The following is a 23,465-nucleotide window of genomic DNA, read 5'->3' on the forward strand; positions in this document are numbered from 1 at the left end:
ACACACACACACACATACATGCGTGCATACACATCCGCCCCTACAAATTAAGAATGGCACAACTCAGAAATAATGGGTTGCAGGCATTCAAAATTGTTTTCTGTAAATCTGTGGTAACATCAACAGGATACCTGATATCCAATTGCGGAGAGAGTCTGTCAGTAATCACATTACGATTAATAACATTATGATGATTCATTCCAGTGAAACATATGTCCGCTGTTAAACACAACCTTTTATCATTTGTCTGCATGAAAGTTGCAGAACGGGATATCGCAGCCTCCCCGTTATCACTTATCTTCAATATGACATGCAGAATACATCAAAATATGGACACATGGCCCAGCAGAGATCAGATCTTCAGTATCATTTTCATCCAGGGATACAGAAACCCATAATAGCCTTAAAAAAAGAAAAAAAAGCAGACATCCCAGTTACCATATCTGGGATCAATTTCTTCCAACTTTTTTTTTTTTTTTTTTTTTTTGATCGCTATATCAGATTTATATTTTATATATGTCTGTAATCCTCTAGTGTATACTTTGAAGTGTAAAATATGCCCTCAGCCACAACTTGGCACCGAATCCAATTGTCTGACTGCTTGGGTGAGTAATTCTTACCTGAAGTAAATTACGTAACAAATGGAGCGAGTCGACAGACTTTACATCCCTCACTGACCTCAGATAAGCCATTCTCTTGATTTCTGAAGAACCGTGTGATCACGATTGTGACTTACACTCAACTGAGCCAATTTAATCTCAAAATAATATTATTCCATATGAAGCAAGGCAAGAGATTCGGTTTTGACATTGGTAGGGACATATTAAAATCAGTCAAACTAAAGAAGAAATCTCGTTTTACAGATGGTCAGTTGCTCTACATACACACATATTCATTTTATACAGATTAAACATAAAGGAAAACAAATGATTAGCTGCATGATTCATCTACAGTAGTTAGCAAAGCTAAACCTCTGGCAAAAATACATTGTGTGTGGTTGCCAGGGCATTGCTATGTAGTATTTAAGTTGTTCTGACTGAGTACATTACTTTACAGTTCTGTCATGACAATTCTTGGAGTGTTTGGCATGGTAATGGATATGACAATGTTGATATCTTTGGTCTTGCTGGAATATATCTGATGCGCTGTTGCTGTTAATCTGCTGCTGTTGGTTGTTGTTGCTGCTGCTACTGTTGGTCATTGCTGATGATGCTGTTGGTTATTGCTGCTGCTTCTGTTGGATATTGTTGTTGCTGTTGGTTGTTGCTGCTGCTGTTGGTTGCTGCTGCTTCTGTTGGTTGTTGTTGCTGCTGCTGCTGTTGGTCATTGCTGATGATGCTTTCGGTTATTGCTGCTGCTTCTGTTGGTTGTTGTTGCTGCATGATGCTGCTGTTGTTGGTTGTTGAAGCTGCTGTTGGTTGTTGCTGCTGCTGCTGCTGTTGTTGGTTGTTGTTGCGGTTGCTGTTGCTGCTGTTAGTTGTTGTTGCCGCTGTTGGTTGTTGCTGCTGCTGTTGGTTGTTGCTGCTGCTGTTGGTTGTTGTTGCGGTTGCTGCTGCTGCTGTTAGTTGCTGTTGCCGCTGCCAGTGTTGGTTGTTGCTGCTGCTGTTGGTTTTTGTTGCAGTTGCTGCTGCTGCTGCTCTTAGTTGTTGTTGCCGCTGTCGCTGTTGGTTGTTGCTGCTGCTTTTGGTTGTTGCTGCGGTTGCTGCTGCTGCTGTTGGTTGTTGCTGCTGCTGTTGGTTGTTGCTGCTGCTGCTGCTGTTGTTGCTGCTGCTGTTGCTGCTGCTGTTAGTTGTTGCTGCTGCTGTTAGTTGTTGCTGCTGCTGTTGGTTGTTGTTGCGGTTGCTGTTGCTGCTGTTAGTTGTTGTTGCCGCTGTTGGTTGTTGCTGCTGTTGGTTGTTGTTGTTGTTGCTGCTACTGTTGATTGTTATTGCTGCTGCTTCTGTTGGATGTTGTTGTTGCTTTTGGTTGTTGCTGCTGCTGTTGGTTGTTGTTGTTGTTGTTGCTGCTACTGTTGGTTGTTGTTGTTGCTGCTGCCGCTGTTGGTTGTTGCTGCTGCTGTTGGTTGTTGCTGCTGCTGCTGTTGGTTATTGCTGCTGCTTCTGTTAGATGTTGTTGTTGCTTTTGGTTGTTGTTGCTGCTGCTACTGTTGGTCATTGCTGATGATGTTGTTGGTTATTGCCGCTGCTGCTGTTGGTTGTTGCTGCTGCTGTTGGTTGCTGCTGCTGCTGTTGGTTGTTGCTGCTGCTGCTGCTGTTGGTTATTGCTGCTGCTGTTAGTTGTTGCTGCGGTTGCTGCTGCTGCTGTTGGTTGTTGTTGCTGTTGTTGGTTGTTGCTGCTTCTGTTGGTTGCTGCTGCTGCTGTTGGTTATTGCTGCTGCTGTTGGTTGCTGCTGCTGCTGTTGGTTGTTGCTGCTGTTGGTTGCTGCTGCTGATGTTGGTTGTTGTTGCGGCTGCTGCTGCTGCTGTTAGTTGTTGTTGTTGCTGTTGCTGTTGCTGCTGCTGCTGCTTCTGTTGGTTGTTGTTGTTGCTGTTGCTGCTGCTGCTGCTTCTGATGCTGCTGTTGTTGGTTGCTGTTGCTGCTGTTGGTTGCTGCTGCTGCTGATACTGCTGCTGCTGTTGGTTGTTGTTGCGGCTGCTGCTGCTGTTAGTTGTTGCTGCTGCTGTTGGTTGTTGTTGTTGCTGTTGCTGTTGCTGCTGGTGGTTGTTGTTGCTGCTAATGCTGCTGCTGTTGTTTGTTGCTGCTGCTGCTGTTGGTTGTTGCTGCTGCTGTTGGTTGCTGCTGCTGCTGTTGGTCATTGCTGATGATGCTTTTGGTTATTGCTGCTGCTTCTGTTGGTTGTTGTTGCTTCTGATGCTGCTGTTGTTGGTTGCTGTTGCTGCTGTTGGTTGCTGCTGCTGCTGTTGGTTGTTGCTGCTGTTGGTTGCTGCTGCTGCTGATGTTGGTTGTTGTTGCGGCTGCTGCTGCTGTTAGTTGTTGCTGCTGCTGTTGGTTGTTGTTGTTGCTGTTGCTGCTGCTGCTGCTTCTGTTGGTTGTTGTTGCTTCTGATGCTTCTGTTGTTGGTTGCTGTTGCTGCTGTTGGTTGTTGCTGCTGCTGCTGCTGTTGGTTATTGCTGCTGCTGTTAGTTGTTGCTGCTGCTGCTGTTGGTTGTTGTTGCTGCTGCTGCTGTTGGTTGTTGCTGCTTCTGTTGGTTGCTGCTGCTGCTGTTGGTTGTTGCTGCGGTTGCTGCTGCTGCTGTTGGTTGTTGTTGCTGCTGCTGCTGTTGGTTGTTGTTGCTGCTGCTGCTGTTGGTTGCTGCTGCTGCTGTTGGTTATTGCTGCTGCTGTTGGTTGCTGCTGCTGCTGTTGGTTGCTGCTGCTGCTGGTGGTTGTTGCTGCTGCTGCTGTTGGTTATTGCCGCTGCTGTTGGTTGTTGCTGCTGTTGGTTGTTGCTGCTTCTGTTGGTTGCTGCTGCTGCTGTTATTGCTGATGCTGGTGCAGTGAAAGTAGAGACTTGCTAATGCCAATAAATACATGACACGCTGCTGTGAGCAAGTAAGAAATGCTGCTGCTTAGGGGTTGAAAAATTATATCTCTATATTTTCTGGTATTTTATCAATAACGGTATTGATTTTTACCTTTTATTGACATTTTGTGTAAAAAATATATTATATTTAATCAATTGGAATAATAAGACAACATAGGGCTGTATTAATTTATAACAATCAATGCTGCTGCTGTTGGTTATTGCTGCTGCTTCTGTTAGATGTTGTTGTTGCTTTTGGTTGTTGTTGCTGCTGCTACTGTTGGTCATTGCTGATGATGTTGTTGGTTATTGCCGCTGCTGCTGTTGGTTGTTGCTGCTGCTGTTGGTTGCTGCTGCTGCTGTTGGTTGTTGCTGCTGCTGTTGGTTGTTGCTGCTGTTGGTTGCTGCTGCTGCTGCTGTTGTTGGTTGCTGCTGCTGCTGCTGTTAGTTGTTGCTGCTGCTGTTGGTTGTTGTTGTTGTTGCTGTTGCTGCTGCTGCTGCTGCTGCTTCTGTTGGTTGTTGTTGCTTCTGATGCTGCTGTTGTTGGTTGCTGTTGCTGCTGTTGGTTGTTGCTGCTACTGCTGATACTGATGCTGCTGTTGGTTGTTGTTGCGGCTGCTGCTGCTGTTAGTTGTTGCTGCTGCTGTTGGTTGTTGTTGTTGCTGTTGCTGTTGCTGCTGCTGGTTGTTGTTGCTGCTAATGCTGCTGCTGTTGTTTGTTGCTGCTGCTGTTGGTTGCTGCTGCTGCTGTTGGTCATTGCTGATGATGCTTTTGGTTATTGCTGCTGCTTCTGTTGGTTGTTGTTGCTTCTGATGCTGCTGTTGTTGGTTGCTGTTGCTGCTGTTGGTTGTTGCTGCTGTTGGTTGCTGCTGCTGCTGATGTTGGTTGTTGTTGCGGCTGCTGCTGCTGCTGCTGTTAGTTGTTGTTGTTGCTGTTGCTGCTGCTGCTGCTTCTGTTGGTTGTTGTTGTTGCTGTTGCTGCTGCTGCTGCTTCTGATGCTGCTGTTGTTGGTTGCTGTTGCTGCTGTTGGTTGCTGCTGCTGCTGATACTGCTGCTGCTGTTGGTTGTTGTTGCGGCTGCTGCTGCTGTTAGTTGTTGCTGCTGCTGTTGGTTGTTGTTGTTGCTGTTGCTGCTGCTGCTGCTTTTGTTGGTTGTTGTTGCTTCTGATGCTGCTGTTGTTGGTTGCTGTTGCTGCTGTTGGTTGCTGCTGCTGCTGCTGATACTGCTGCTGCTGTTGGTTGTTGTTGCGGCTGCTGCTGCTGTTAGTTGTTGCTGCTGCTGTTGGTTGTTGTTGCTGCTGTTGCTGCTGCTGCTGCTGCTGCTGTTGGTTGTTGTTGCTGCTAATGCTGCTGCTGTTGTTTGTTGCTGCTGCTGCTGTTGGTTGTTGCTGCTTCTGTTGGTTGCTGCTGCTGCTGTTGGTTGTTGCTGCTGTTGCTGCTGCTGCTGCTGTTGGTTATTGCTGCTGCTGTTGGTTGTTGCTCCGGTTGCTGCTGCTGTTGGTTGTTGCTGCTGCTGCTGCTGTTGGTTATTGCTGCTGCTGTTAGTTGTTGCTGCGGTTGCTGCTGCTGCTGTTGGTTGTTGTTGCTGCTGTTGGTTGTTGCTGCTTCTGTTGGTTGCTGCTGCTGCTGTTGGTTATTGCTGCTGCTGCTGTTGGTTGCTGCTGCTGCTGTTGGTTGTTGCTGCTGTTGGTTGCTGCTGCTGATGTTGGTTGTTGTTGCGGCTGCTGCTGCTGCTGTTAGTTGTTGTTGTTGCTGTTGCTGTTGCTGCTGCTGCTGCTTCTGTTGGTTGTTGTTGTTGCTGTTGCTGCTGCTGCTGCTTCTGATGCTGCTGTTGTTGGTTGCTGTTGCTGCTGTTGGTTGCTGCTGCTGATGATACTGCTGCTGCTGTTAGTTGTTGCTGCTGCTGTTGGTTGTTGTTGTTGCTGTTGCTGTTGCTGCTGGTGGTTGTTGTTGCTGCTAATGCTGCTGCTGTTGTTTGTTGCTGCTGCTGCTGTTGGTTGTTGCTGCTGCTGTTGGTTGCTGCTGCTGCTGTTGGTCATTGCTGATGATGCTTTTGGTTATTGCTGCTGCTTCTGTTGGTTGTTGTTGCTTCTGATGCTGCTGTTGTTGGTTGCTGTTGCTGCTGTTGGTTGCTGCTGCTGCTGTTGGTTGTTGCTGCTGTTGGTTGCTGCTGCTGCTGATGTTGGTTGTTGTTGCGGCTGCTGCTGCTGTTAGTTGTTGCTGCTGCTGTTGGTTGTTGTTGTTGCTGTTGCTGCTGCTGCTGCTTCTGTTGGTTGTTGTTGCTTCTGATGCTTCTGTTGTTGGTTGCTGTTGCTGCTGTTGGTTGCTGCTGCTGCTGTTGGTTGTTGCTGCTGCTGCTGCTGTTGGTTATTGCTGCTGCTGTTAGTTGTTGCTGCTGCTGCTGTTGGTTGTTGTTGCTGCTGCTGCTGTTGGTTGTTGCTGCTTCTGTTGGTTGCTGCTGCTGCTGTTGGTTATTGCTGCTGCTGTTGGTTGCTGCAGCTGCTGTTGGTTATTGCTGCCGCTGTTGGTTGCTGCTGCTGCTGTTGGTTGTTGCTGCTGTTGGTTGCTGCTGCTGCTGCTGTTGTTGGTTGCTGCTGCTGCTGCTGTTGGTTGTTGTTGGTTGCTGCTGCTGTTGGTTGTTGTTGCGGCTGCTGCTGTTGGTTGTTGTTGCGGCTGCTGCTGCTGTTAGTTGTTGTTGCTGCTGCTGTTGGTTGTTGTTGTTGCTGTTGCTGCTGCTGCTGCTGTTGTTTGTTGCTGCTGCTGTTGGTTGTTGCTGCTTCTGTTGGTTGCTGCTGCTGCTGTTGGTTGTTGCTGCTTCTGTTGGTTGCTGCTGCTGCTGTTGGTTGTTGCTGCGGTTGCTGCTGCTGCTGTTGGTTGTTGTTGCTGCTGCTGCTGTTGGTTGTTGTTGCTGCTGCTGCTGTTGGTTGCTGCTGCTGCTGTTGGTTATTGCTGCTGCTGTTGGTTGCTGCTGCTGCTGTTGGTTGCTGCTGCTGCTGGTGGTTGTTGCTGCTGCTGCTGTTGGTTATTGCCGCTGCTGTTGGTTGTTGCTGCTGTTGGTTGTTGCTGCTTCTGTTGGTTGCTGCTGCTGCTGTTATTGCTGATGCTGGTGCAGTGAAAGTAGAGACTTGCTAATGCCAATAAATACATGACACGCTGCTGTGAGCAAGTAAGAAATGCTGCTGCTTAGGGGTTGAAAAATTATATCTCTATATTTTCTGGTATTTTATCAATAACGGTATTGATTTTTACCTTTTATTGACATTTTGTGTAAAAAATATATTATATTTAATCAATTGGAATAATAAGACAACATAGGGCTGTATTAATTTATAACAATCAATGAAATAAATATAAACAAAATTCATCTTTGCAATGCAGAGGAAACACAGAAGCTGCATCTGAAGTAGCACTTAGATGTATTTACACAGATTGCAGCTTAGAAGTGACATTTTTTTTAACCTGTAGTTACAAATGCATGAATAATGTTTTGATGTTTTAAACACAAAACATTGAATACTGACATTTTTAAAAAATGAATAAAAGATACTTTAAATGTGAAATTAAAACCGCCAGTAAGTGGCAGCAAGTCACTGTTAATGGGTGAGTCATTGAATCATTCATTCAAACGATTTGTTCATTCAGCAATGAAACACTGCTGTCTGTTGCTGCAAAACAGTCCCGTGGTTTTGTTTGGAACAATTTTTGTTGGTGAAATAGAGCAAAAAGAGACAATATTGAGTGCACAATGTAAGTCACTTAATATTAACTTAAAAAAAAAATTATATCACATTTGTAAATATGCTGATTTTTGGGGAAAAAATGGTCTTTTGATATTGATTAAATACATTATATTAATATAAAACACTTACAGAAGTATTTTTGCTTCCTCATCTTGAATATTGAGGGCATGCTAAATGCATTTTAATAGACTAAATCACTCAGTGAAATTGTGCACTCTAAATGTGCAATTCACAACAGTCTGTTAGACTATTTTGTGTATTCGTGCACATCCCTAGTTGCTAAGATGTTCTGAGTGGTTGGTATTGCTAATACTGTTGCTAGTGTGTTCTAGTTGGTTGCTAGGCATTTCTTTACTGCCAGGCTCATCTACTGTATGTATGATTCATGTTTTTACCTATACAGAGTTTATGAGAAACAAGAATGTGAACCCTACAGGGGTACAAGAGTGAAGCGTTGAGGGAGATGTGTTCTGCAGTGCATCTGTGAGATAAATACCTCCCTGGCACCAAAATGACTTGCTCTTGATTTATTTTGCTTCCCTTTTTTCAAGGCAATCCAATAGACAACACTCATAGCTAAGAGGGGTGTTGTGGATAAACAAAAGATGTGCCCTCTTTTATTAGCGAGACACAGCAGCAGTCAATAAAGCTAAGATGTTTTGACTGGAGGACGGATCTTCATACACATGTTGTCTCAAAGCAGAAGCCTTTTATGTAGCTGTCAGAGGGGAACTGCACAATGCTGCTAAGGGGATTACAGCACACAAAGCATGAAAACATGAAAAATGGTATGTGTATATTCATTGTAGACAATGCCCTTTGGTCTGTACCCCTATGGGGGGGGGGGGGGGGGGTTTAACTGGTAGTAGAAGTGGGGACATTGGTCATATGTCCATACAAATGGTAGTTAGGTCTTAATTTAGATGGCAGGTGACCTTCAGCTCTCAGTATAAACACAACTTGCACAGACACAACAGAGACAGAAAGTCAAAGTTTTATTTGTATGCTGCCCTTCTGTTTCACGGTCAACATAAACTGAAGATGACTGGCAGTCACTTGCTATGCTATGTTTTCATCTATCAACTATTGTTTTTGTTTGTTTGTTTGTTTTAGTTTTTTTTTTTTCATCGTCGGTGTAAAAGAACAAATTATAAACAAAGGAATTCTTGCTTTGTTAAATATTTGTTCAGAACCGAACTTTTCGGAGACTGAAATGAAACAAGCAGACCAAATTTCTGTGTTTGTCAAAAACATTGGCGTAGAAAAAATTTTCACTCATAAATTTCACAAACGATTACAAAGAAACACCAAGTAACACACTTAATTAAACAACATTTTTAAGTAGATAAACTGAAGAAGTATTTTCTTGTAAAATATACTCCAAGAATCTTTATTTTATTTAGAACTTTGAAAAAAATTACAGTATAGTTTCACGATTTATTGTGACAATTTATGTAAGAATGGTTTTGCAAATGAGAAAAGAAATCAATTATGTGCCGTTAGGTTGTTATGCATAGTTTTAAAAACATTTGCAATATCATTCTGATGTAAACTGACAATTTTCAAAGGAAGTTTTACTAACGATATACACATATAATCACCCCCAAAACATCTATTAAAACCATAGAGTTTTGTACATCCTAAATCGTACAAATTTGCATTGGTCATGAGAGTGAGTTTCAACAAATGTTTTCCTTATACAATGTTTTTCCATTGTTTATTTTAATTGTTTAAAGGCAACCAGAGCAAATTTACTTGCCAACAATTTCACAGGTGGACAAATACTTTAACAAATTAAAACATTGCATGCCTGACATATACTTTACTTGTCAACTCAATGTTATTAAGCTTGTTAATATGCATTGCAAGAATGTTAATTCAAGGTTCACAAATATGCAAACCTGTCTCATGCGCTGAATGTTGGGAACTCGTACATAATACTCGTAGGCCTCTAGTGTAAAGTAAATTTTGGACAAAAACAACAGATGCTGTACCACAACGTGTACACAAGTCCGCAATTGGATGATGCCGGTGGCCTATTCTACAGTTCCTCTATTGTTCTTGCACAGTAATTCCAAACACACCTGCAATCTTTTCCTTCCTGTATCACAATTCCCACAGTTCAACTCTGAAGAGTTTGAAAGGCCAGGCACAATGATGTAATTACTTTTCCAGGTTCCCAGGATGGCCTGAAAGGAAGGAAAACACAGCACCATGGCAAAAGAGGAAAGCCTTGCTCCAAGCCCTTAAAAGCAGAGGTCTTGACGGCAAGGTTTCAGGATTACTTTTATGTATTATGTAACGTGGCACCATCCTATAACAACAAAATACCTTCTAAAGTAGACATGGGTGTTTTTAGATCCGTTTTTCTGTCAAAAGTGCAACCAAGCAAGTAATCGCCAACAATACCAATGTGGTGGTTTAGTCTACCCCTTTAAATGTGTGATTGTGGTTTCCCAGACATGAAACCTATCATATATCCTAACTCCCACTCCACTTCAAAAGCCAAAGCAATGTATAAACAGCCCTTTAAAAGCCAACCCCAGATCTTGTAACTTCCTTTGTTTTACTGTAGTGGGTTTCCTGTAGTACTGTTATGTCAGTGGGAAAGTTTCCTAATATGTGTTCTAGGAAGCCACAGAATGTTTGAGATTGCATTGCCAAGCACTTTTTTTGCCTCACTTTGTGAAGAGCTGAGTGGTGACCAATGCTCTCAAGGCAAAAGTGCTCTCATCTGAAGTTGACATGGTGAAGTATGTCAAATGGACTCTTTGTCTCCATTCCCCTCAAGTGGACCTCTAAAAATGTCCGTCATTAGTATTCATCGCTCACTGATCTAAATGTGCTGAAATAGACCATGAAAATCCCACAGGGCTGATGGACTGCTAATGTAGGCCTCTAGAGACCCTGTTAACTCAATGAACGACAAACATGTTAATTCAGAATCATCTCTAATATATGCTACAAAGTGCCTTTCCTGATGACAAAACAAAAAACAAAAAACAGTTAGGACCTTAAAGGTGTGTTCATGTTTGGTTCCTTTAAAACGAACCCTGGTGCGATTACTCTGTTAGTGCGGTTCATTTGAATAAGTGTGAACACTGCCATCCGAGCCTTGGTGTGCACCAAACAAGCGGACTGAGGGTGCTTTCACCCCTGCCTCATTTAGTTCAGGTGAATCTCACTAAAGTTTGTTCAGTTCGTGCAGTTTGTTTAGGTGTGAATGCAGCAATCGCAGTCGGGTGCGCACCAAAAGCGGACCAAACAAGCATACCGAGACCTTGTAGAGGCTTTCAAGCGAACTCTGGATGTGAAAGCAATCTGACCCAACGGACCAACGAACCAAATGATATCATAACTCACAACGGGAAATGTGTTATATAAAAATGTATAGTGTCTCATTCTGTGAGTGAGCACATTAGTTACCGTAGTTGAAAACCAAAGAGCGCCTCTTCATCTTAAAATGTTGTGTAATTGCGCTTCTCCAGGTAAGAATGCTGTCCCGACGAAGCCTTGATTCTACCTGCATAATAACATTCATATATGGTCTCGACATAGTTAGCCTACTAGACAGCGCTGAGAGAACCAGAGAGAGCGTGTTTGAATTTGACGCAGTATTAATATGAATGTGGTATATAATTTAACAGCAGGAATGACGGCTACATTCGTATAGTGTTTGCGTGAGTCATGACAGTTACAAATAAAGCCACAATAAGCTCATGGAGCTAACTTGTCAATCATTTTGATGGATGACAATGAGAAAACTCTGACCAATAAGAGGACAGTTGTACTCGCATGTGACTTGCATAAAAACACTTTGGTATACGCTTTGAAATGTTGCATTGTGAAAGTAAACCGGACCAAGAAGAAAATGCAACGTTATAACAAATTTAGTCCCTGTTTCAGAACAAAACAAATGATCCATAGGTGTGAAAACGCCCTGAGACCGCTGAAAAGAGGTATCTCTTTGAACTTGTTTTAAATGCTGGTCTTGCACAAACTGGTTATTGTAGCTAGACCAGCATGACCAGTGTAGCCATGCTTGGTAACCAGCAATTAATTGTTTAAAGCATACCTAATACTGGCCATTTTGAACCAGTTTAGGAGCAAATTGCCAAATATATGTAATTGCCAAATAGGCATATTATGAACAAAAACACTAAAACTAAAAGTAAATTAGTTTCAATTTACCTCATATCTTTATCTTTTGTCTGTGCGTGATTCAGTATCTGGTTTCATGAATCAATCACTGGAGAGTTCTCTGACAGTCAGCACATTAGTTGGCAAAGCATTAGAACGCAGAAACCAGAAACCCAGACCATAATGAAGCCTGAAGCTCAACATTATGCTTCTGCTGGAGCAATATAACTCGATTTTTACTTATTCTAAAGAAAATGTGAGAAGTGGTTTTCTGTGCGGAACTACTCAGCATTTTTCTGGGGGGTTTTTGGGATCTTGCTACAGTTACCAAGGTCTTCTGAGAGTTGTTGCTGTGTTGCTAGTGTGTTCTGCCAGTTTTTCTGCTGGGTGTTTCCTATCGTTTTAGATGATTGCTTACTGTTTTCCAAGGGTCTTTTCATTTTATCATTTGCTGGGTGAAAACTGAATTTCTGATCGCTTCAAGAAGTGATATTAAGAATTTCTGTGTAATATTTGCTTTATTCCAAATATCATTTAATCACCCTCATGTCATTCCAGATTTTATATAAAAATAGACTTTTAGATATTTTGAACGCTGTTTCAGCTGGGTTTTTTTTGTCCCTCCATATTATGGAAGTCATAAGAGTCAACATAATGAAAGCTCCAAAACTTCTGAGCCCCAAAAAGGACATACAGAATGAAAGCAATTTATCTGGTTTTCGAATATGCTCAAATTAAATCAAAACATTAATTAGTGAATGCATACACAGACTAGACCAGGGGGTTTTGTGTTCATATGAGCTTGTAATAGTAACCAACATGGTTACACTTTATTCCGATGGTTCACTTTAGACATTCTAACTATGAGTAACTTAGACCCGGTTTCACAGACAGAGCTTAGACTAAGCCGGGATTAGGCCTTAGTTTAATTAGGACGTTTAAGTAGCCTTAGAAAAAAAAAAAAACATTACTGGTGTGCATCTTGAGACAAAACAATGGCACAGATATGTTTTAAGATATGTCAGTGCAAACATGCATTTTAGTCTGGGACTAAACTTAAGCCTCGTCTGTAAAAACCAGGCATTAAATTGTTAGTAAACTGTTAGGTTAGGCTAAAATAAGAATAAGCAGAATAAGTTGACATGTACTTACAGTCAGTAGAATGTCTGTCTGAGAGCATAAAAATAAAAGTGTCGGCAGATATTAAGCAGACAGTCTACTAATACTCGAATGACTGCTAGTGTACATGTAGTTGCAAATTTACTAATAGTTAGTAGAATATCTAAAGGGGGGCTATCAAAATAAAGTGTAACCACTAACAAATATATAAATATGTTTAGTACTTTCCCTCAAGTGAATCAAAGAAGAAACATGCCCTTCATCTAGAACATTCCTTTGGTTTCTCACCTCGTTTTGGCTTTCACACCTAACTAAAGTCATGTTCTCACTCTCGGCAGGGGTCAGAGAGGCCTGGCGGTCTCATTGATTTCATTTATTTTGAGGCTGAAAATGGTTTGCATGAGCTTTTGGACCGCTTCCATCCCATATGCTGTTTAAGACAGTGATTCTCCCACTGTGGAAGCTCTGCAGACTATATGCAGCATGGAAGGAGTATTACATTACTGCAAGACTGTAATATTGTCATGCCATATTGTGTTCTACAAAACTAACAGAGGTAGAATGGCTTGTCACATAAAACCAGCCCTATATTTGGAAATATTGAGGAAACTTATCTGCAAAATGCTGTATCAGTTTATGCTGTGTCTACTTGGTACAATAAACATGAGGTTTCTGTAGAAGAATAGTCACAATAATATTATACAACTATAATCCAGTGTCCTGCTTAACGTCACCATGATATCAAAATTGATCATTCTTAATTTTATGGAATATTGCGGTATTTATTACGTACCAATCCGTGCACATCACTTTTTTATTTACAGTGGGTACGGAAAGTATTCAGACCCCCTTAAAATTTTCACTCTTTGTTATGTTGCAGCCATTTGCTAAAATCATTTAAATTAATTTTTTCCTCATTAATGTACACACAGCACCCCATATTGACAGAAAAACACAGAATTGTTGACTTTTTTGCAGATTTATTAAAAAAGAAAAACTGAAATATCACATGGTCCTAAGTATTCAGACCCTTTGCTCAGTATTTAGTAGAAGCACCCTTTTGATCTAATACAGCCATGAGTCTTTTTTGAAAGATGCAAGAAGTTTTTCACACCTGGATTTGGGGATCCTCTGCCATTCCTCCTTGCAGATCCTCTCCAGTTCTGTCAGGTTGGATGGTAAATGTTGGTGGACAGCCATTTTTAGGTCTCTCCAGAGATGCTCAATTGGGTTTAAGTCAGGGCTCTGGCTTGGCCATTCAAGAACAGTCCCAGAGTTGTTGTGAAGCTACTCATTCGTTATTTTAGCTGTGTGCTTAGGGTCATTGTCTTGTTGGAAGGTAAACCTTTGCCCAGTCTGAGGTCCTGAGCACTCTGGAGAAGGTTTTCGTCCAGGATATCCCTGTACTTGGCCGCATTCATCTTTCCCTCGATTGCAACCAGTCGTCCTGTCCCTGCAGCTGAAAAACACCCCCACAGCATGATGCTGCCACCACCATGCTTCACTTGTTGGGACTGTATTGGACAGTTGATGAGCAGTGCCTGGTTTTCTCCACACATACTGCTTAGAACTTTTTGGCCTTAATTCTATCTTGGTCTCATCAGACCAGAGAATCTTATTTCTCACCATCTTGGAGTCCTTCAGGCGGGCTTTCATGTGTCTTGCACTGAGGAGAGGCTTCCGTCGGGCCACTCTGCCATAAAGCCCCGACTGGTGGAGGGCTGCAGTGATGGTTGACTTTCTACAACTTTCTCCCATCTCCCGACTGCATCTCTGGAGCTCAGCCACAGTGATCTTTGGGTTCTTCTTTACCTCTCTCACCAAGGCTCTTCTCCCCCGATAGCTCAGTTTGGCCGGACGGCCAGCTCTAGGAAGGGTTCTGGTCATCCCAAACGTCTTCCATTTAAGGATTATGGAGGCCACTGTGCTTTTAGGAACCTTAAGTGCAGCAGACATTTTTTTGTAACCTTGGCCAGATCTGTGCCTTGCCACAATTCTGTCTTTGAGCTCTTCAGGCAGTTCCTTTGACCTCATGATTCTCATTTGCTCTGACATGCACTGTGAGCTGTAAGGTCTTATATAGACAGGTGTGTGGCTTTCCTTATCAAGTCCAATCGGTATAATCAAACACAGCTGGACTCAAATGAAGGTGTAGAACCATCTCAAGGATGATCAGAAGAAATGGACAGCACCTGAGTTAAATATATTAGTGTCACAGCAAACGGTCTGAATACTTAGGACCATGTGATATTTCAGTTTTTCGTTTTTAATAAATCTGCAAAAATGTCAACAATTCTGTGTTTTTTCTGTCAATATGGGGTGCTGTGTGTACATTAATGAGGAAAAAATTAACTTAAATGATTTTAGCAAATGGCTGTAATATAACAAAGAGTGAAAAATTTAAGGGGGTCTGAATACTTTCCGTACCCACAGTAATTCATGTGCCCTCTCATTTTTAATCAACATAACTTCTCTCTCTCTTGCAGCGACATCTCTTCTATGATGATGTGTTTACTGGTGTGAGGGTGGGGCAACCTGTCACTCACATGGGATCCACAAACCACAACCATCCAGTCAATTCCCCATGGACAAAATCAAGTCTCACCCCATATTTCTTCTTGTTTCACTTAGATAAACATCACAATAGGGAAGAAAACAAAACTTCTGTTTCATGCTGACTTTAAACTTTGCCACCTGTTCTTAAGAGTTGTTTTAGAGTCAGTGGAAATTATTACGTTTTAAATGCGAGATTAGTTTAGCAGGGCCTGTTGTCACCAAGTGCAACATGTTCCTGGATCAGTAACTTTGTTGATCCTGGAACAATAAGTTTACAGTTTATGTCAGTTTAGGCATACAACCAGGGTTAGACGCTTCTACATAAGTGTTATTCACCATCATTTCCCTCTGATTTTAGGGATAGCTTATGGGTAGGGTTAGGTTTATGAAAGGGATATGGTTAAAAACATTTTCAGACAGGAATGTTGTTCTAGAATCAACAAAATATGTTGACCCAGGAACACGTCTAACTCAGCAAAATCAGGACGTTAGAGAGATTACAAAGACAAACATTTGTTTTCATTGTACTAATGTGCTGCAATGAATGATGTACAAAAGAACAGGAAAGTGCATTAAGAATGTAAATACAGTACGTTTTAAATTTATCTACAGTGATACTGATAGCTCACCGCTTACCTTAATAAAACCACATATAATCCTAAAACCGCACTCAGAAAGCAGACTTCACAAGAGAATACTTCTTCCATCTAAAACCGGTCTTAAACATCCAATTAAGGAGCTGAGAGCTGTCCAAGCAGAGAAAAACAGCCTTGTATCTGCTGTGGAAGATCAAGAGGCAAATCCCAGGCCAACAGCTTCTGTGTAATGGCATATTAGGCATTCCCCCAAAACAGACTTGCTTATAAAAAGTCCTGAAAATAATTTGACATGAGTGGTCGTACTGTTCTTGGTTTCCGTTTTCTGAGTGCTCTTTTTGTGCGAGGGGCTATTAGGGTTTAATTGTGAGTGCCCTGGGATAAACTGAAGAAGAATGCAAGCGCTGTCCAAACCGCGGCCTCTGCCAGATGCAATGGACCCAGGCTGCAGGAGAGACTGAGGGCTAATGCTTGGCACCAGTCCTTCATTTTCTCTCTGTTCTTCCTAGTTCGTGACTTTTTTTTTATATATAGCCTATTAACTGAAGGTAATCACAGAGTGCTGATATACAGCCATATTGCATGGCTACAAGTGTGTAGGTTTATACAACAGTTTGACGGCACAAGTGTGTAAATAAATAAGAACAACAACAACAACAGAGTGTCTTTAAAACCCTCTTTTGTGAGGAACTACTTCCTTCCACCATGCAGGGGCGTAGTTTGTTTTGGGGGAGGTAACCCCCCCAATATTCAAATGCTTCAGTTACAACTCCCCCAATATTTCAACATAAAAATCACCATAGATCAGATGAAAAATATGTAGAATTAATTTATTTTGAAGCAATAATTTCGTTTCTATTCAAATATGAGTTCATCATAATAAATTAGAGAAAAAAATACTCCCCCTCCATTGAACCGATTGGTAACGTCCAACCAATGCGTGTCGCACTTTCACCAAAACAACGCGAGTGGCGCTCTGCTGTTTGAATGAGAGAGTACGGGTAAAAACGGGTAAAAAATGAAGAGAACCGCTTCCCAGCCAACTATATTAAACTGCTGGTCAAAGGGAGACGTTAAAGTCATGTACTGAGAAGGAGGTATGAGAATATTATAATAGCTAGGTACACTCCACATATATTTTAGCTAGCTAATCCATTGCAATTCAGCCATAGCTAACAGTGTAACTGCAACCAGTTACCAAAACAGCCGTCTGTTTTGTTAGTTCATGTTTTAATAGTGTCTGTATTTATCAATGACAAAAGTATTCACATGGGTGTTTGTTTTCTTCCTAAATTAATCTGACTTTTGAACGAATTGGCTGAATGAACGATTTAAGTGACTGACTCAATAAAAAAAACGAATCGCTGCCACCTACTGGCGGTGTTAATATTTAACATAATTTCTTTCTTTTTAGAATCACAGTTTTGTTAGAATTTGATGAATGATTATACATAAATTTCATAAAGTTTGATAGATAGATAGATAGATAGATAGATAGATGATAGATAGATAGATAGATAGATAGATAGATAGATAGATAGATAGATAGGAAATTAATTATCCAATAAACGTTACACACAAAACAGATTATTATAAAAAAAAAAAACAGACAGCATACCAACGTTCAACCCCCCCAATGTTGAAACCAAATCTATGCCCTTGCCACCATGTATTCAAATATCAAGTTGACAGTTTAACAGTTGAGCCCAAGCCTCCATTACTAATACTAAAATATTACTTAGAACATTAGAACTATAAACTAATTAACGTTAAGTTGCTTCATTGAAATTCACTGTAATATGTAAAGTATTATGAGAGAGAGATCGCCTGAGCGAGTGTATTACCTGCATCTAGTTGATATTCTTCAGGTCAATCTTATATTCATAGTCACAAAATCAGTTTGAATGTCCACTAAGGAAAGCAATATCTTTGTCCTTTTAACATTTAAGACATTCCCATGACAGCGCTTGTCAATGCATTTGTCAGTTGCGTCTCTTAAGATGTTTAAAGTAAAAGCAATGTCCTTGTTTCCTTGTTTCAGTCCATTTCAATATAAAAGTCTTTGTGACTGACTGATTCAGTCATAAAGACAGTCTTTGCCGCCATCTCATGGTATATTAATGTAACTTTCGCTGAAGTCGAAATCACTAATGGACACTTTCTCAGTACAAAACAATACGGCCTGTTTTTTTAATACATTTTATTTATATAAAACTTAATTGAACAATAATATTTAAATTAACAACAACAGGCATTATAATAGTATAAGAAGTAAAATAGGAAATAAAAGCAATCAGTTCAGTCAAACGTACAAAAGCAGCCCTATAGTTAGTACAGGATTTAAGCCCTTAAGCCAAATATATTAGCTCTGGAACAAGTAATAGATTGATAAAACCAAAGATTGCCCGTTTGATATACCCAAAACGAATTATACCTCATGTTTAAACACTATCTACATAACAGCCAGCGAGATGAAGCTGTTCTCGGCGGGTACATGAGCAATGAACAGTGGCTGACAGCCTGGAGCTCACATTTCTGAAAACTTTGAAAAAATGTTCAAATAGGTGCTATGTTTACAAATAAATCGCATATCTGAGGTCCAAACAACTACATTCTTGCCTAAAAAACTCTTAAAACTGCTTTTGTAGTTACAAAATAACAGTAGTATCTATAAAAATATGGAGGGTGATTCAAACGATGAAACTGTTCTTGTGGTGATACTGGTATAATAACATGGCATGGGAAGATTCGAGATTCGAGAACCAGAACGAGCTGTTGTCATTTATAACCTCTCAACTACTTTATAAGAATTCTATTATTCTGCTTTCAATAAACTGAGAAAATATTGGAGCTACAATGTTAGTTTCACAAATAACATTTTTTATCAGAGCAGTTGATGTCTGAAAACACTCCTTATTAACATACGGCCTCTCATGGCTTATTGATTTAATTATATCTTATACAGTCCATCATTCACTCTCTTGCTTTACTCATAATCACTTTTATTTTCTTTCCTTGTTCTGTCAAATTTTGGACAATAGCAATGCCGTGAGTTTCTATAAATATTTCATTGTTCTCAGCGAGGCAGGGAGATTAAACCCTCCTTTTGACAGTTATTTGTAATGACATCTGAATGCATTGGCAAAAAATATACAGACAGATGTTCGGCATGAAATATTGATTCTATAAATCGTAACCTGGTTTTCTTGTGCACTACACCAGCCTGCACCAAGTTGTCCATTATTAATGATGAATGCAGTTTTGTGTGTTACTTTTGATTTGTAATATAGCTGCTCCGACTTTTTCCGTGAGCGTGCGTGATGAATGCGAGGCCTATGAAACAGCAAACTCAGGGCTCTTCTGAAGGATGAATAGGTGAAATCTGTCTATATCTGGCCCTTCAAAGGGAAATGGTTCTTGCTGTAAAGATATGCAGGCATGGAGATGTCTGCGGCGAGCCTGCCAACGCTGTCTCAGCTTTGAGACCGCCAGGTTCCTCCCACCGCTCTGACACAAATAAAAAGGAATAATATGCCCTCTGTGCATGAGCAGCATATTAATTCAGACAAAAGTGCCCTTTATCTCGAACTGTTTCAACTGGGGAGCGAGAGAGAGCCAGATTCCAGGCTACACGCTCTTTTAGGAATCTCAAAAATGACATCTAAGCCTTCATATACCATTTTTCTTGTTTTTCTAAACAATGTGACGGTACCCAGCAGTGTCCGAAATTAGCTTTTTAATTAAGAGTCGATACTTTTCCCTGGAATTGATTTTTGGGGTGCAATTATTTTCTTAAGAACATGTTATTTTCTAACCACATTAAAGCACAGACTCCATTTATGTACTTTTTTTTTTTTTTCTATTGAATTATTTTATTTGAAATATAAATCCTAGTTTATAATAATTATTTAAATAATTGGCTGGTCACTAACTTAAATTATATAGCTCTTTTATAATTTAACATTTATGAGTTAGAAGATGTTGATGTCTCTTATGTTCAGTAAGAATGCATTTATTTGATCAAAAATAAAAGTAAAAAAGATTAATATTGTGAAATATTATTACAGTTTAAAAGGGCTGTTTTCTATTTGAATAGATTTTAAAGTGTAATTTATTTCTGTGATCAAAGCTGAATTTTCAGCATCATTACTCCAGTCTTCAGTGTCACATGATCCTTCAGAAATCATTCTAATATGCTGATTTGCTGCTAAAAAAAGAAAGAAAAAAAGAGTTGTGTCGCTTAATACATATTATAATGATGTGTAAGTATTTAAATGTCTGGGGCATTTTTACCTTGAATCTGGGTGATGGAAAGCAAAACCAATGATGTTTGTTTTACTTATGGTTGAGTTGCTTGACCTAAACCTGAGTTTGATTCCAAATTAAAACACTAAGATCATTAAGATTCTCAGGTTTTGATAATACCTTGTCCTTTGCGTTGTTCTGCGTGCTGCAATGTGCGCCGCTTCCATTGGCTTAATGATGGTGGGAAAAGCATTGAGGAAGGCGATGGGCTTAATTGGCATGCAGGGAAAGTAAATGTTCTCACTCTGTTGATCAGACGAGCAGCGGGGCATGACAGGCATACAGTATCTCATAGACTTCATTAGAGCCTCGGCCTGAGCCATGGGGGCGCAGAGGAAGACGGGGGGTTGCGGGTACTACAGAGTCTATGCTAAGCAGTCTGGCACAAGTGCTTGTGATTCCATATCTGAGCAACCACAACAAAACCAGACAGGAAACGCAGACACTGACACAGTCAGATGGATTATTATTGGAATCCAATATGCGGTTCTTTCTTCAGCTATTTTGGTTCCGTGGACCTTTAAAATATAAGCCCTCTTAAAACACACTCACTTGATTATTTAATTTGTCTACTAACAATGTCCAACAGTGAATTTATATACATCACAGGAAAATTCTGTCCTTTTTCCCCAGTCATTTCCACCACATCTTAAATTATGTAATTTCTTGTAAAAATGTGGCCTCATTTGTTTTGAATGTTTACTTTTAGCGTACTTTAAATTCTAAAAGTTTTTTTTTTTTTTTTTTTTTAATGCTTGCAGATATTATAATGATGAAATAAAATTCCACTTAATGGATTAATGGAATTAATTAATGGAACCCTAAACACTCATGGTCTTCCTACATTTGTGACGTTTATATTATATTATATTATATTATATTATATTATATTATATTATATTATATTATATTATATTATATTATATTATATTATATTATATTATATTATATTATGTTACAATGGATATTCGTACCTATTGTATCCGTTAGTTTTCTTCTTCTTCTTCTTTGGAGTCTCTACCTCAAACCCTCTAGGGCCACCAACTGCCCACGAACTTTTGCACTAATGATTATGCTAATAACTTTTGAACCCTAAGGGAAACAAAAGAACAACAACAACAACAAAAATCCTCAGATTCTTTGAATGCACCCTGACATAATTTTCCGTAATGGCAATTTTCATGCCATTTTGATTTTTATTAGAAACCAACTTTTTCGAACTCTTTCTAGGCTATTCTGGCTATTTTTGCTTATAATTTGCAAACAATTAAAGATTTTATGTTGTTTAAGTTAACCTTAAGAAAAGAAATATGACTATTTGTGAAAAGAAATTTGATTATTAAATTATCTATAATTAAATTATCTTTAATTATTTATTAAATAATCTTTAAAATTTCACATAAGTTGATTCAGATTCAGTTAGAAGGTCAGTTTACCCCTAGCCTGAGGTAAATTGAGCCACAGGAACACTTTTATTTATAAGAAGCTTTTAGAACTTTTAGAACCCTTTGCCATAGATGTATTCTGATCATTTAAAATGATAGGAAACACCCTCGAATTACTTTAGATACTTTCATTGTACTCCTGCCTAATTTTCTCTTATCTTGAGGACCACATAAGTAAAAAAATGACTCATCTCACCCCACTCTCCCTCTATGTGTCTTCGGCATGATGCATTGAAGGAACTCAAAAACCACAATTATAATGCAAATTCCAAAAAATGCGAATAGCTTTTGATTTATTTCGCCTATTGTATTGAATCTGGTATTGATAGATTCCGTGAATCATACAGAGAAAAAATATACCAACTCCTCCTAGACTGTTCGTCCAAATTTCACCAAATTCGAGTCAGATCATCTTCATACCGAGTTATGGATTTCGTGTTGATATACCAAACCTTTATCATTTAACACATCAAGATATCAATGAAGGTAAAACAACTCTTAGGCTGTATCAAGGCTTTGGCATTCTGACACCAAACGTTGTGTGTTTGACTTGAAATGAGCTTTAAAAATTCACTCTTTTGGTACTTTGATGTCATACACTGAATGGTCTGCGCAGCGCCGCTTCAAGTCAAACACACATATTGTCACAAAAAAAAAAAAAAAAAAAGGAAATGTATATAAATGGAATCATTTTGTTTAGAATACATATTTATTTATTTTATATTATAAATAGTATTTGTTTAGATTATGATAGTTTTAAACATAATAATTACTATTATTTTGTTTGTTATTTTTTATTATTTGTATAATTTATATATTATTATTTTATTGATTGGTTTTATTTTGATTGATATTAAGATTGAAAATCTGGGTTTGAGACAAAGGTAAAACAATAAAATCTATATTGTCATTTGAAATGGTGCAGAAAATGGTTACAAATATTAATGGGACTTTCATATTACAAAAAGATCTGCTAGTTTTAATAATAAAAAAAAAAAAAAAAAAAAAAAAAAATCAACCCCTTGGGAGATAAAAGTGTACACATCTGAAGAAACAAACATATATGATTAATAAACTCTTGAGCTGCACACAGACTTCTGTACAGTCAAAATCTACAATGAAGACAAATTTGTTTAAGTGGATTTTGAAGAAATGCACATCAGTCTCCTGTTGAACAGAACATTTTTGGCTTCTGCCTTCTTAATTTAACAAATGTGACTTTTATTCAACATGGATCATTAATTCTGAATGCTTTCAGGGGGCTTTTAAGCATACACAGATTGAAATGAATAACATAAACAACTCTCACTCAGTCCAAATATGCTTTTTTCAAACCGTTACGCACCCATTGCCCTCTCACTCAGGGAAAATTTGCAACTCTTTCAGTCACGTTGACAGTTTTTTGTGTCTGGCCCAAAGTATTCACAACACCTCATGCTCAGTCAGTCCCCAACCCCCCCCTCCCAGCCGTGTCAAATCCTCCCCGCTACGTTAGCTGACTTCCCGTAGAAGGGAGCTGATCTTCGGCTTGGTCAGCGCTTGCTGAGCTGGTGCTGCTTTGGCTGAGCTGTAGGGAGATGGATGCACTGATCACAGGCCTAATTATGCTGAACCATCACCGGACTGACCTCACTGAGTGGGCAAATCACCTCTCCAAATAGCAGAAGCGGCCGGGGAATTCAGCTGCTATCTCTTTAGCGGCATAAATAATGGTACTGAGCATGAAAATGAGAGATGTAGTCAAGCCTTGCAGGACTGGGAATATCGTGATATCAGATGGGTCAGTCTGTTTTAAAAGAGGATAAATTAAATTTGCGTGGAGAACTGGTAAAGATCATAACGTGTTTTCATATGGGGTTATGAGGGTGTTCTGGGTAGTTACTTACTGGCCAGATATTGATCTCACTGAATGTATGTGTTTATGATATTAAAGATTTTTTTTTTTAATTTATCCATATCCATCCGTCCATCCATCCATCCATCCATCCATCCATCCATCCATCCATCCATCCATCCATCCATCCATCCATCCATCCACTCACCCACCCATCCATCCATCCATC

General features: G+C 39.8%; 1 protein-coding gene across 1 annotated transcript; it reads right to left on the reverse strand.

Moving 5' to 3' along the window:
- Positions 1-1,187: 1,187 nt before the first annotated feature.
- Positions 1,188-20,280, reverse strand: LOC137013761 (ras-interacting protein RIP3-like). Its single transcript, XM_067377693.1, has 3 exons — positions 20,078-20,280; positions 2,739-3,097; positions 1,188-2,077 (listed from the first exon to the last, which is right to left on the reverse strand). The coding sequence occupies exons 1-3, from the start codon at positions 20,278-20,280 to the stop codon at positions 1,188-1,190; spliced, it is 1,452 nt and encodes a 483-aa protein (XP_067233794.1).
- Between the last annotated feature and the right edge of the window lie 3,185 nt (positions 20,281-23,465).

Source organism: Chanodichthys erythropterus, chromosome 23 (genome assembly GCF_024489055.1).
Source record: "Chanodichthys erythropterus isolate Z2021 chromosome 23, ASM2448905v1, whole genome shotgun sequence".
NCBI classification, from domain to species: domain Eukaryota; kingdom Metazoa; phylum Chordata; class Actinopteri; order Cypriniformes; family Xenocyprididae; genus Chanodichthys; species Chanodichthys erythropterus.

Bases quoted from the DNA above. Each gene is read 5' to 3' on its own strand.
- LOC137013761 (XM_067377693.1), bottom strand. From the start codon at position 20,280: ATGGCTCAGGCCGAGGCTCTAATGAAGTCTATGAGATACTGTATGCCT. The intron at 3,098-20,077 runs GTATTATCAAAA...AATAACCAACAG, and splicing joins AGAACAACGCAAAGGACAAG to CAGCAGCAGCAGCAACAACC. The intron at 2,078-2,738 runs GCAACAAACAAC...AATAACCAACAG, and splicing joins AACAACCAACAGCAGCAGCA to CAGCAGCAGCAACAACCAAC.